At 41.3% G+C, this 14,715-nt stretch overlaps 1 protein-coding gene across 1 annotated transcript; it reads right to left on the bottom strand.

The window, feature by feature from the left end:
* Nucleotides 1-4,741: 4,741 nt before the first annotated feature.
* LOC100136459 (caspase 8-like protein) lies at nt 4,742-14,220 on the bottom strand. Its single transcript, NM_001123591.2, is given in 4 exon segments — nt 4,742-5,308; nt 5,417-5,592; nt 6,061-6,220; nt 13,961-14,220. Coding segments are annotated over 3 exon segments (408 nt in total). The 5' UTR covers nt 6,169-6,220; nt 13,961-14,220; the 3' UTR covers nt 4,742-5,184.
* Between the last annotated feature and the right edge of the window lie 495 nt (nt 14,221-14,715).

Genomic DNA, 14,715 nt, shown 5'->3' with positions numbered 1-14,715 from the left:
TTACTGATCCATCTCCAGAACACATTTATTACATATAAAGTAAATGTTCCACAATTTCCAGCATTTAATGGAAAAATGTATTAATCTCATGAGTTTGAAACATCTTTCAGGAAATCAGACATGCCAACCAATGTTAAACACACTGTCTTATGGGAGATGGGCCAAGGTAGAGGCTGCTGTGGTAGGGTTCCTGAGAGTGACAGCTTACTGTTAAGACATGACAGCCATTCTGAAGTGTCTCGATCCAGAAGGAGGGACAGGATTTGACGCTTTAAGTCAGCCAACCAGAGGTTTCAGATGTAGGGGAGGAAGAGTTTCTTGGTGAGGGTGTACTTGGGCTCGGGCATCTGTTTGGAGTCTCTATACACTCCTCTGCTGACCTCACGATTCACACGTGTCAGCACCGACAGAATATCCTCCCCTCTACACAGGAAACAGGAAATACACATCACGATACAGCTCACCTGTTATAGAGATGTATGTTTTTAACCTTTATTTAACTAGGCAAGTCAGTTAAGAACAAATTCTTATTTACAATGATGGTCAAAACCGGAAGACGCTGGGCCAATTGTGTGCCACCCTATGGGACTCCCAATCACGGCCGGTTGTGATACAGCCTGGATTCAAACCAGCGTGTTTGTGGTGATGCCTCAAGCACTGAGATGCAGTGCCTTAGACCACCCCGGGAGCCCAGAGATCACAACGTTGTATCTGCCATTATGGTGTCTGACTGCATGGGCAGCGTCATTGAGGCCATCTCCAATAGTCAAATTTCTTCTTTTGATGTTTGAAAAAAGTAGCAAGCTTATATTGGTGACCTGCAGTGCCGGAGTCTTGAAATCAAATCTTATGTGAAATGAATTTGTGACCACGAGACGCCGGTCATATAGCTTAAAGCCATTTACAAACTAAACAAACCAATTTGAAGAAGACCATAAGGGTCTGATCATTGGCTGATCGCTCCCAACCCGTAGGAATTCCCACCCAGTTGACTATTTAAAGGCCCAATGTAGTCAAAATTAAGTTTGGGCTTGCCTGGTGACATCACAAGGCAGTAAATTGGTTAATAGACCAATAACGAAGAGAGTTCCAAATCTCTGTCAATAAGAGCTAGTTTTAAGTTTCCCCTCCCTACTCAGACCACTCCCAGATAATCCTAGCAAAATTCTTCCTTGAGAAATAGTTTGCTAAAAAATTCTGAAAAACTATTATAGTAAGGTACTTATTTGTTACCCAGAAATGATTTGATATTGATATAAAAACGGCTGCATTGGGCCTTTAAAATGGTGGAATCCCTCAATGGCAACATCACAAAAATTGGTTATTTCTATGTAATGATCTTTATACATCTCTATGGGTAATGCCAAACCTAACCCCCTTCCCTTTAATTCACCTGTCCGCTCCCCACTCCAGCTGTTTGCAGAGCTCCTGGATGTAGATGGAACCTTCCTTAGTGTTTCGGAATGACTTGCACTCCTCCACTGTTGCCATACCAATCAGGAAGTCTGCATCCCAGGGGATGGACTCGATGGCGCCGGCGTCTGCCTCATACCGCCCCTGTCCCTCTCTCTGCCTTATGGAGGGCAGGAATACGGACCCTTGCTGGAAGCCCTTCCCCTGGCAGGCCTGGATGAAGAACAGTTTGGGTTTGCCCATCAGAGAAGGACACTGCTCGCTGGTGAAGGGTTGTGTGAGGGAGCGAATGGGCACCTCCACCCCATCTGTCCCAAGCACACAACCCTTTTCCCCATGGGACAGCACACACACCACCTAGGACCAGACACAGGGATTAGAACAGTTGAACCTACTTTAATTCATTGGAGTCCAATTGGGCTTCAAGAGTAGAGCTACTGTACCTCCTGAAGAGACTGGAGAGTTATGACCTCACTACTCACCAGAGCGTCTGCATGTATGTGACTCCGCCCTCCAAGCGCCTCTACCGCCCTCAACATGGTCTTCTCTGTCAGGTCGCTACACACTTCCACTTTAAACCCCAACCTGGAGAACACATTATGCAGAGCCTCTACACACAGAGACAGAGAGACAGATGGCAGAATTTAACATCCAGGTTGGCCAATGAGATCAGGCTCATAATATCAACCAATGAGCGAGAATGCCTACTCTCGTCCTGCTCAGTTCCTGGTCTGTCTGTCAGACCTGAAAATCCCATGAAGTGGTGGTTATTGATGATTAAGCACGTCCCCCGAGGATTACAAGTCATGGAATAGTGCTCCATCTGTTGGGCAAACACACACACAGGAGTTACCACCATGGACAAAAACAAAAATAATCAACCAAATGTTAGATTCTATGTTTGGTGTCTAAAGTGTATCCCACTGTCTAACCTCAGAGGTCTTCCAGGATGGCATCGTTGAAGTGGTCACCTGGTCAGGCCCAGACCCAGGCTGAGGTTCCGTCATTGCATCGGAGTACAACCTTATGCTTTGCCCACGTTCAACTGTGGACAAGAACACACTTCAACTACCTGTGTGTGTGTGTGTGGGTGTGTGTGTTTATGTGTGTGACTTACGGTTTGGCCGTGTCTCTGATATAGACAGGCTCTGTAGTGACTGAGGGAAGCTGAGTTGCTGTTCCTGGTTGCTGATTGGCTGAACAGAGTACTCCTGCTGTGACACACTGCCCCTTGCTGAAAAACAGCAACCACATGAAAAAAATAACTATTTTAATATACTGCATAAATACTGAACTATCAATCAGCGCAAGAGAGTGGTGTGAGAGAGAAGAGTGAACAGTGAGAGTGACTTGTACCGGCTAGCCAGGTGTGTCAATATGTACCTTCTCTATGCTGCCGTACTGTGTTGGCCAGCTGTGTGTCACACTCCTCCAGTATCCTCTGTAGCTCATCCAGTCTGTCCTCTGTCAGCAGCTCCTGCCTCTCCATCTCACACAGCACCTCCAGGGCCGTCTATGGGGGAGGAAGAGCGAGAGAGAGAGAGTGTAATTGTGTGTGTGTGTTAGGCTGCGTTTACAAAAAGGCAGCCCAATTCTGATCTTTTGCCCACTTATGGGCAAAAGAGCTGATCTGATTGGACAAAAGACCAATTAGTGAAAAAAAAGATCAGAATTGGGCTGCCTGTGTAAACGCAGCCATAGAGCTCCCATTTTCAGCCCGAACCCGACGGGGCCTGACGGGCTTTTAACAGTCTGGGTCTGAATTTCCGAGAATTGATTCGGTCTGTGCGGGGTTCGGGCTTGCTGCACACCTTTTACTACTACTACTGCTCTCTCTTCGCTGCAGTAGCCACTATCGGCACCAGGATTACAATATTGGCTGGGTATGAGACATTTGTGGCCATGACGAAACATATTTTTCTGATGATTGAAACGTTTTCAAATTGTGACGCGAAAAAGGCTGGAGCGCACTCGGGAGATTCTCAGAATCAGGAGAAGCCGACACATCCTAACAAATATACACCCTATGACTGCACCGCTAATGGGCCCTTCTTGACCTTGTAAACTATTGAAAAGAGACCCATAACTGATCCAAATGTTTTCCTAATCAGGTCTAGGCTTGATGCCGTTATTTCAGAATAACATGCATCCACACACAACATGGGGCTTTTGAGCAATTATGCAAATGATGGATGTTCAGTAGAAAATATACTTACCATAAAACTTCAGTTAATAGCACAGTATTTATTTGCTTAAATCACTGAACACAACATGTGCTCATTAGAGACTGACTTCAATTTGAGCCAGGCGTCTATTTCCTTAAGGCACACAGCTTTTGCTCATTTGCTTAGTTAACTGTATAATTCCAGCATTTTAAACAATTCTTCAATTCCTACACTAATATGTTATCATGTACACACTACGTCACATTTATTTTGTCTTAGTATGCCTAAAAAAATAAATATAATAACAATAATTTTCCTTGACAGAATTATTATTATCTTCTTTGACTGTACATTTGTCAGTTCTTACTTTCGCCACTAGGCGGCGATCGGACAATTTATGGTGATTCACAGTACTCCTGAAGTTGTTGACTATGTGCTTGCCAGTTAGCTAGCAGTTCTCAGCTGTTAGGAGCCAACGGCTAGCAGTTGGCTAGCTTACTGGCAATAAAAACGGAGGATTAAATAATTCAGTAATGACTCAAATTATGGAAATTTAACAAAATCAAACAAACCTCGTAAAACAATTTATGGTAATTCATGGTAATCTCGTAAGAAATTCAGATAGACCAGCGTTTATTTGAAACAGGTGTTCATTTTCTGAAATGTGTGCCGTTGCCCGGCTATTAAATAAGGGACAGGCTGCTATTTGAGACTGCGTTTAATTGAAGTATTACGGTGTTTGTTCGTTTAATTATTCTAGGTTCTTTTTTCATTTTCAAAATAAAATGTTTTGTTTTATCGTTTTTAAAAAGGCATGAATCATGCTGTGTGATGACATGAATTAATGATTGATTGAGATACAATGGCCTAAGTGACTGAAGATGGCTATAACACGACAAGCTCGATGGTGGACAGATTAAGCAAGGCTACTAGCCTACTAGGCCTAATATTGATAAAAGTAACACTTATTATTATAATAATTCTAATAATAAGAGAAATAATAAGAAAAAATACAAGACCAAGAAGGAGGAAGAGACATGTGCCCTGCATGCGTATTCTGTGCTAAATGGGTGTTGGAAGATTTTAAAAAAAGTTTGTCTTTTGACCGTTTAGAATAGATCAATGTAAACACTAAAGAAATAAAACAATCCCAGAGTCTTTTCTAATGAAATCAAGTTGTAAAGCCTTTATTACAGCATAGCAAAATAAAACAGTCGCATTCATAAAATGCAATTGCTTTATACATGTTGCGGTTGCGTGAGGCTTGAAGCTCAATTGATATCGGATTACGTAATCAGTATTAAACAAACACTCAAAAAACGGGCAACAGCAGCAAGATCTGTCTAATTTCTAAAGCTATGGATATTTTGTAGTCAAGATACATTCAACGGAGAGTTCTGAGAAAAGATGCTTCCTCGTCTTCCCACGCTGCTGCCACCTCAACCACATTGTTGTCAACAGTCAATATAGCCTACTGGTGAAATGGCAACATTATCTTTTCTAGAAATCGGGTTCATTCCATTTATGTGATGTTGGACTCGGGTGGGGCTCGGGCTAGGTCGGACCGGGCTCAAATTTTCTAGTGTGCATTTGCAAATGAGTGTGTTCATGTAGGTGTTCTTACAGTGCAGAGATCCAGTCGTCCTCTGGGCAGTTTGTCGCTCAGCAAAAACTTCATCTTAGTGAGATTCTCCTTAGTTACATCTTCTGAGACCTTATACAACATCCTCCTGAGAGAGAGTGAAAGAAAGAGAAAGACGTAATGCAACCAGTGAATTACCAGAATGTCCAGCTGTGCTATGTGGTGAGAATGCAGTCACACACACCTCTGTGCTCACCTGTACTGTGAGAGGGCAGGGCATGCGTCTGTCTGGGTCGGCTGTCTGCTGTCTGTCTCCAGGAGGCGGAGAAGGTCCAGTCGACCAATGACAGAGAGAAGTTGGGAGAGGAAGTAGTGGTCCTCCAGCAGGCTTTTCTCCTGCAGCCTCAGGAACAGGCCACGCCCATCCTCCACCTGAAGCCAGACCACAAAGGATTAGACGGTGTTGCGTTCTGATTCTCTACACTTGCTTTCACTGCTTGTAAAAGGAATGCACTGATGTGAAATATAATGATAGGAAACTCTATAGCCATGGACCACTTTGAAAACAAGCGTTTTAATTAAAGCTTTACTTAAAACATGCTCTGGGGATCCAATGTACATTTTGAGTTAAAAATGTTTTATACCCAAATTCAATTCAAATTGATGGTATTGGTTACACCTTTCACCAGTTTCCATTTGGCACTTGTAACATCTGAAAGGATTGCATAGCAATATGGCAGAAACTCCATAGTCTGCTTGAGGGCTAGGATGTGCTATTACCACAATCCTAATACCTATCATCCAATCACTTCAAAAAGAGGTTAGTATTGGCCATTCATCTCGATTTTAGCCCTCTGTATGTGGGATTTTATCCCTCTGTATGTGGTCCCTATCCCTCACCGTCTCCAGGCGTTTCCTTTTGAGCACATCTGTGCACAGGAAGCACAGGGCAGCCACCTCAGAGGAGTCCAGCTCCTCATCGATACGGGACAGCAGGCGCAGGTCCATCACACACTGGATCCCCTGACCAGACCGCACTACAACATCCACTTGCACAGGGCTATGAGAGAGCGAAAGTAGAGGAGGCTTGAAGTCCAACATGTTGGTGCATTATTGCTGGGTCAGGTATGAGGAGATGACCAGGAGGAAGGCTTCCTAAAGGGCTATGAGAAGTGACCAGCCTCTATATAACTCCTGGATGACAGGATGAGAAAACCACAGGCCACAGTCATCAGTGAAGGATGTATGAATGAAGGAGAGGTGAGCTCAGTGAGTTGATATTGTTTTATAGATAGGATGTCAACATGTGTTTTTTTTTTTCCATCATTACCTGATTCGTTTTTTCCTAGTCATAGATGTTTTTATTTTACCAGGCAAGTCGACCGATAACAGATTGTAATTTACAGCAACCACCTGGGGAATAGTTACAGGGGGAGGAAACAGATGAATGAGCCGACTGGAAGCTGGGGATGATTAGGTGGCCACGATGGTACGAGGGCCAAATTAGAAATTTGGCCAGGACACCGGTGTTAACACCTTTACTCTTACGATAAGTGCCAAGGAATCGTTTGTTACCACAGAGAGTCAGGATGGACACCCATTTAGTCCCATCCGAAAGACAGGGCAATGTCCCCAATCACTGTCCTGGGGCATTATACTCTCGTTACATGCTGACCAGACTGCACGCGCGTCTGCCATTGCACGCATGTTGATTTTGTCTCCCCACACCAGACGCGATCAGGACATGCAGGTTGAAATATCAAACTCTGAACCAATTATATTACATTTGGGGACAGGTCGAAAAGCATGAAACATTTATGACAATTTAGCTAGCGAGCTTGCTGTTGCTAGCTAATTTGTACTGGGATATAAACATTGGGTTGTTATTTTACCTGAAATGCACAAGATCCTCTACTCAGTTTATCTTTCAATCACCCACGTGGGTATATGCTCCTAAAAACCAATGAGGAGATTTGAGAGGCAGGACTTGCAGCGCGTTGAGCATCACAAATAGAACCAAGTTCTATTTTAGCGCACGGCTACGCAGACACTCGCGAGCAATGTGGGTGCAATGATTGAATAACATGTACATTTATTTTGCAACGCGAGCGGTGTGGTCAGCATGTTAGACCAGAGGAAAGAGTGCCTCCTACTGGAAAATTATTCAACCCGTCTCAGCTAAAGTGGGGTGGGAAATACTCAGTAGGGTCTCTAATAACCAAATCCGTGTAATTTGAGGGGGACTGTGTTGTGCATATTAGTGATCGGCGCATACTAGAGACAGGCTTCTATTTCCTGGGGCATTAGGATCGCCTTAGACCAGAGGAAAGAGTGCCTCCTACTGGGGGGGGAGAAATCAGCTTTAATATTACGGATAGATTGTAGCTTCCATCAATGTAAATGTCTGCATCATTTCCAATCCCCGTATATTTTTGGGGTAACACACACACACAGGGTTGCAAAGGGTCGGGAAACTTTCCGGTGAATTTCTGGAATTTTCCCAGAATTTTTCCATGGGAAGTTAAGCCATGGAATTTGTGGAATTTTGCTTAAATTCATCAAAAAAGTTATAAGCTAACTGTGAACCTGTTTTTGTGGGATACACAGAAGGCAATTCTAGGTCTTGTGGCATATTTTGGTTAAACTATCCCCAATGCAATGGAATTGCAACCCTCTGCATGCACAGTGCACTCTTCCATCACATGTACAGCCGATTCTCAAGATCTTACACACTAATGAGATGCTATTGAGCCCACACTGTCTGAGTCAAGGACAACATGCTTTCTGGTAAGTTTTGATTACAATACTGGGTGGGGTGAATATATTTTATATGACATACCAGATTTCTTGCTAACTAGTAAATAGTAGCCTACAGCAAAGTGTGTTTAAATGATTTCTAACTTGTTAACAATTTCTACTAGTTAGTTTTTGCTTCCATGTGGGTTTTAGCTTGCTTGAGCCTGCTAGCTGAGGAGTATTAATTCACCTGTTTCCATACATGTTTCATTATAAAACATTTATCTTACAAAGGAATTGTTTAATCTAACTGCTTAACTATTTATCTGTACATGGAAGTGTGTGTATATATATATATATATATATATATATATATATATATATATATATATATATATATATATATATATATATATATATATATTTTTTTTTTTTCCCCCCCTCATCTTTACAGGAAAATGCCATGGGCACTACCTGATGTGTAGAGACATTTCACTGCAGCTAATAAGGAAGAAAAAGCAGTGTACATTTGCAAATACTGTGCCAAATCATATGTGAAGAATGCAACAAAGATGCAGAACCATCTGGCCAAGTGCATAAAGTTCCCTCAGCACTCACAACAAGCAACCTCTGACAAAAGTCCCTCTACTTCTATTCAAGGTGAAAATGATGAATCAGATACCTTATCAATAGCAACAGCTCACGGTCCTCCTGGAATCAGAAGTTTTTTTGACTCAATTGCAGAACGTAGTCCAAGAAATGCTGATTAATTTATTGCTCGAGCTGTGTATGCAACTGCTTCACCTCTGATGCTCACAGGCAATGTGTATTGGAAGAGATTTCTGAATGCTCTTCACCCAGCATACACCCCTCCAACCAGACATGCTTTATCTACTCATTTGCTGGATGCAGAGTTCAAGTGAAGGTCAAGCAAATCATAGAGAAAGCAGACTGTGTTGCAATCATCTCTGATGGGTGGTCGAATGTTCATGGGCAAGGAATAATTAACTACATCATCTCCACCCCTCAACCAGTATTCTACAAGAGCACAGAAACAAGGGACAACAGACACACTGGTGTCTACATTGCAGATGAGCTGAAGGCAGTCATCAATGACCTTGGACCACAGGAGGTATTTGCACTGGTGACAGACAATGCTACAAACATGAACGCTGCTTGGTCTAAAGTGGAGGAGCCCTACCCTCACATCACACCCATTGGCTGTGCTGCTCATGCATGGAATCTGCTCCTCAAGGACATAACACTGAAAACAATGGATACACTCTACGAGAGAGCCAAGGAAATGGTTAGGTATGTGAAGAGACATCAAGTTATAGCAGCAATCTACCTCAACAAGCAAAGTGAGAAGAATAAGAGCACCACATTGAAACTGCCCAGCAACACTTGTTGGGGTGGTGTTGTCATCATGTTTGACAGTCTCCTGGAGGGGAAGGAGTCTCTCCAAGAAATGGCCATATCACAGTCTGCCGATATGGACAGCCCCATCAAGAGGATCTTCCTGGATTATGTATTTTGGGAGAGAGTGGTAAGCAGCCTGAAACTCCTGAAACCTATAGCAGTAGCCATTGCACAGATTGAGGGAGACAATGCCATCCTGTCTGATGTTCAGACTCTGCTTGCAGATGTAAGCGAAGAAATCCGTACTGCCTTGCCCACATCACTGTTGCTCCAAGCAGAGGAAACTGCAGTTCTGAAATACATCAATAAGCATGAAGACTTCTGCCTGAAGCCCATACACGCCACAGCGTACATGTTGAACCCCAAGTATGCTGGCAAGAGCATCCTGACTGGTACAGAGATCAACAATGGTATCATGACTACTGTGTCTTGCCACAGTTCTTGGCAGTCTTGCGAAGTACACTTCCAAGCTAGGGCATTGGGATGGAGCTATAATATGGCAGTCGTGCCAGAGGCTCTTTCCCCTGTTGCCTGTCATCCTCCAAATCCCACCAACATCAGCCGCCTCAGAGCGCAACTGGTCCTTGTTTGGGAACACACACACACACACACACACACACACACAAACACACACTAAAGCACACAACAGGCTGACCAATAAAAGTGTTGAGAAATGGTGGCCATCCGGGCAAATTTGAGGCTTTTTGAGCCTGACAACGAGCCATCCACAACCAGGCTGGAAAGTGACAGCGAAGATGAGGCCTCAGAGTCTGATGTTCAAGAGGTGGACATTGACGAGGTCCATGGAGAAGACATGGAAGCTCGAGAGGAAGACAACCAAAGCTTTAGTTTCTAGACTATCATTTTGTTGAAAACGTTTTTGGGATTAAACTGAAATTGCAACCAACTTTCTATGGCTTCTTTAAAAAAATTATGATATTTTGGAGATGATTTCAATTTCAAATAACCGAAAGTGAGCGGTTGTAATCTGCACAAAGGGAAAATGGCCATTCTTGAACATGAGGTGAGACATTCTTACTACTCTATATGTACATGTCTTTCAGCCTCAACAGGAGTGGCAACAAAGTGGCAAGGTTCCAGCTAGCAGCAGAATATTATACTAGTAGTAAAGATGCAGATTTTCCCCTTCAAAATAAAAGTCTCTATGCAAAGAAATGCTCAACTTCGGGAATATTTATTTTTAGCACTCGTGCAGTACAACTGTTTTTCACAGCATTGCCATCACCTTTGGAAAAAACAAATAGATGGATTATTTGACATACAATATTAAAAATAAAAGTTATTTCTACCAGCATTTCTTTTGAAAGTTTACACAAATATTGGTATGTTGAAAGCTATTGTCCAAAGTCCACAAATGAACTCAAGCTTACGGACAATGTCAAATGTGATATAGCGAAGCATCTGGGTAAGTTGGGTGCGTAATTACGCAGTTACTTTCTCGAAACGGATGACACAAACAACTGGATTCGTTATCCCTTTCATGCCCTGCCTCCAGTCCACTTACTGATATCTGAACAAGAGAGCCTCATCAAAATTGTATCAAGCGGTTCTGTGAAAATGTCATTTAATCAGAAGCCACTGCCAGATTTCTGGATTGCGCTGCGCTCAGAGTATCCTGCCTTGGCAAATCGCACTGATGCCCTTTGCAACCATGTACCTATGTGAGAGTGGATTCTCAGCCCTCGCTAGCATAAAAACTAAATACAGGCACAGACTGTGTGTGTGAAATTATTTAAGACTGAGACGCTCTCCAATACAACCCAACATTGCAGAGTTATGTGCATCCTTTCAAGCATACCCTTCTCATTAACCTGTGGTGAGTTATTCACAATTTTCAATTAACAAATAAAAAGTTTTATATGTAAGATGGCTAAATAAAGAGCAAAATTACTGATTATTATTATAATAATATTATTTGTACCCTGGTCCTATAAGAGCTCTGTGTCACTTCCCACAAGCCAGGTTGTGACAAAACTCACACTCATTCTTATGTTTAATAAATCTATCGTGTGTGTCAGGCTTACAATGATAGCAAGAATTTGTTCTTAACAATACAATGTACATGAGATAAAAATTGGGTTGTAGAGAGAAAATTATTCTACCTTTCTCAGCTAAAGTGGGGTGGGAAATACTCTAGGGTCTCTAATAACCAAATATGTGTAGTTTTGGAGGGGGACTGTGTTATACATATTAGTGATCGCATTATACAGTTACATATCTGGATATTATTTTTGACGATGTATATCGTATCAACAATATCGCAATATTACTTTTGCGCTGGTTGGCTGCCCCTGTACTTTTGGGTGTCAGGGAAAATGTATGGAGTAAAAAGTACATTATTTTCTTCAGAAATGTAATCAAGTAAAAATTGATAAAATATATATAGTAAAGTACTGATACCCCAAAAAACCACAGATACCCCTTCCACTGCCCCCAATGCTGTACATGGGATACATATAGCCCATTAAAGTCCAAAAGTCAAACCTTTTTATTGTGACCAAGCTGGGTTTAAGAAAATAATTGGAAGGCTATGCATAGCTGGGGTGAACCTAGAGCAACATGATTTTACTGGGATACTGACAACTTTTTATTTGTTAGGCCAAGCAATTGACCTGATGCATTATTTGGAACATGTCAAGGCTGCCCTCAGGCTGATTTAAATGTGTAAAGGTGCAGCCAGCACATCCCCATTAGATTAATCTAGGACAGATTAATGTCAGTCCATCATACTCTTTGAAGCAGTTCTCAACCAATCACCAATCCATTAGGGCAAGACAAGAGTACATGAAAGTCTAGTACGGAATGGCATTTTATTTCACACTGGAAGCAAACAGGGTAAGGACAATTTTTTTTTACGATGTTTTGTTTTTCTAGCTGATATTCAACACAGCAATAGTAAATTATTTTATTGTTTTTGAATTAATATAACATGCAGGACTAAATGAGTGTCTATAACAAGACAGACTGAGTAATAACCAGCCGTTTGACAAAACCCCCCTGAAAAACAGAATATTTGATTAGTATAAAGACTTTACATCAGGGATCATCAACTAGATTCAGCAGCGGGACGATTTTTTTCTTGAGGGGATGGTCGGAATATAATTACAAATAATTTGTAGACTGCAAGAAGCCCAAACAGATATAATATTTGACTAAAACAATTTCAAACCTTACTTACAATTGTATATGATCACGTGTCTCTCGATTATGCATGGAAATACTTCAGAACAGATTTCACTTATTAAAATAATTTGGAGCTGATTTCCTTGTGTTTTTATAGTTATGTACAATGATACAATTCAACAACAAAAAAGCTCAGAAAACTTTACGTAAGGCAGCCCCCAAGTTATGCTGTTATGCTTTTTTACAGACCCTACTTTTATTTATTTTACATTTATTTAACTAGGCAAGTCAGTTAAGAACAAATTCTTATTTTCAATGACAGCCTAGGAACAGTGGGTTAACTGCCTTGTTCAGGGGCAGAACGACAGATATGTACCTTGTCAGGTCGGGGTTTCGATCTTAAAACCTTTCGGTTACTAGTCCAATGCTCTAACCTCGAGGCTACGCTACCGACCTACAACTTAGTTGTGGCCAATGGAATGGGTGGAGTATAAAGTGCTCCTGGCCCCGACTGACAGGACGGAAATCGATTCGGAAGAGGCGAGTTTGATAAGAACTCACCCCGTTCCTGTACAAAGGACCGAAGACAGCTTTTTAACAAAGTCACTTTTTTTTTTATATACATGTTTTCATGTCTTAAAAAGGTTTTACTTTTGTTAAATAATTTATACACATTTTAAATGGCTTTTACACATTTGGATGTTTTACATGAAAAAGTACTTTTATTTATGGTTGTTTTTACAACATGTACTTTTTAACAACTTAAATGTAATATTCAAATGCTGTTTTTATGTGTATAAATGTTGTAAATGTATAAATGAGCTGTTTAAAAAGTAAATGTGACAATAAAACTTTTCAAAAATAAATAAAGTGCTCCTGGGTAATTATGACACATTCACATGATGTCGGAAACTCGAGTTTCCCACTTGGGAAGTATCAGAATCAAACAATAGGAAGCTTTACGCAAATAACTTACATTAATTTGACATAAAGTGAACGTGGCATTAGACCACAGTCCCCCATGAAATAACACCATCTGTAGATTCTACAGACCCAACTGAGTATTTCCCACCCCACTTAGGCAGAGACAGGTAGAACATTGGCCATTGATTAAAATTTGACATATTTTTTATCAGCTAATGATATTTTAATCCCAGCCTCTGTACCCACAGGAGGCCTGTTGGTAGGCCGTCATTGCAAATAAGAATTTGTTCTTAATTGACTTGCCTAGCAAAATAAAAGGTTAAATAAAAACTAATAAATACAGTGTTGAAATGTGGGCTTTTATTTAGAAAGTTCCCCGATTAGCATAAAAAGTGAGGTCATCATTTGTGCTGCTGGCAGAATAGTTTATTCTGTACTTTTGAAATCGCAAATACTATGCAAAAAATGGCTACACCATGTTAAATGAAATCAACTTGTAATTAAACTGTAATACAGCATTTTAATGTTGTCATGGATAGGAACTTAAAATAAACTTTAAAAGGCGGACAAAACTCACCTTGGGTCGGCTGGGCGAGTATTTCCCGCCGGCTTCTTCTACTAACGAAACTACGTAGTCAGTTAATGAGACGCCAATGAGATAAGACACGACTAAATAAAGAGAACAGCCAATTCACTCAACTGTAACATACACTGTACACAAAATGTATACAAAAAAATAAAAAATAAATACCACTGCCACCGCACTCTTCGAGCTGTCCCGTTTTCTTTCGGTTCGACTTCTTCTCCACGGTTTTATCATTTGAGTCAGGAAGTAAGTCATGACAATGGGCGTGGTTGTACAGTAACATGACGCATTGAAAAAAATGCTCAAAGATTTCGACATCCCTCTTCTGTTTACAGAGACAGATAATTATAGGGCCTTCGATGTTGTATGTACAGTTGAAGTCGGACGTTTACATACATTTAGGCTGGAGTCATTAAAACTCGTTTTTCAACCAATCCACACATTTCTTGTTAACAAACTATAGTTTTGGCAAGTCGGTTAGGACATCTACTTTGTGCATGACACAAGTCATTTTTCCAACAATTGTATACAGACAGACTATTTCACTTATAATTCCCTGTATCACAGTTCCAGTGGGTCAGAAGTTTACATACACTAAGTTGACTGTGCCTTTAAACAGCTTGGAAAATTCCAGAAAATGTTGTCATGGCTTTAGAAGCTTCTGATAAGCTAATTGACATCATTTGAGTCAATTGGAGGTGTACCTGTGGATGTATTTCAAGGCCTACCTTCAAACTCAGTGCGTC

The sequence above is a fragment of the Salmo salar genome, chromosome 03 (genome assembly GCF_965601325.2).
Source record: "Salmo salar chromosome 03, fSalSal1, whole genome shotgun sequence".
Lineage (NCBI taxonomy): Eukaryota > Metazoa > Chordata > Actinopteri > Salmoniformes > Salmonidae > Salmo > Salmo salar.
The sequence above is the reverse complement of the archived record's forward strand: the minus strand, read 5'-3'. Positions and strand labels throughout refer to the sequence as shown.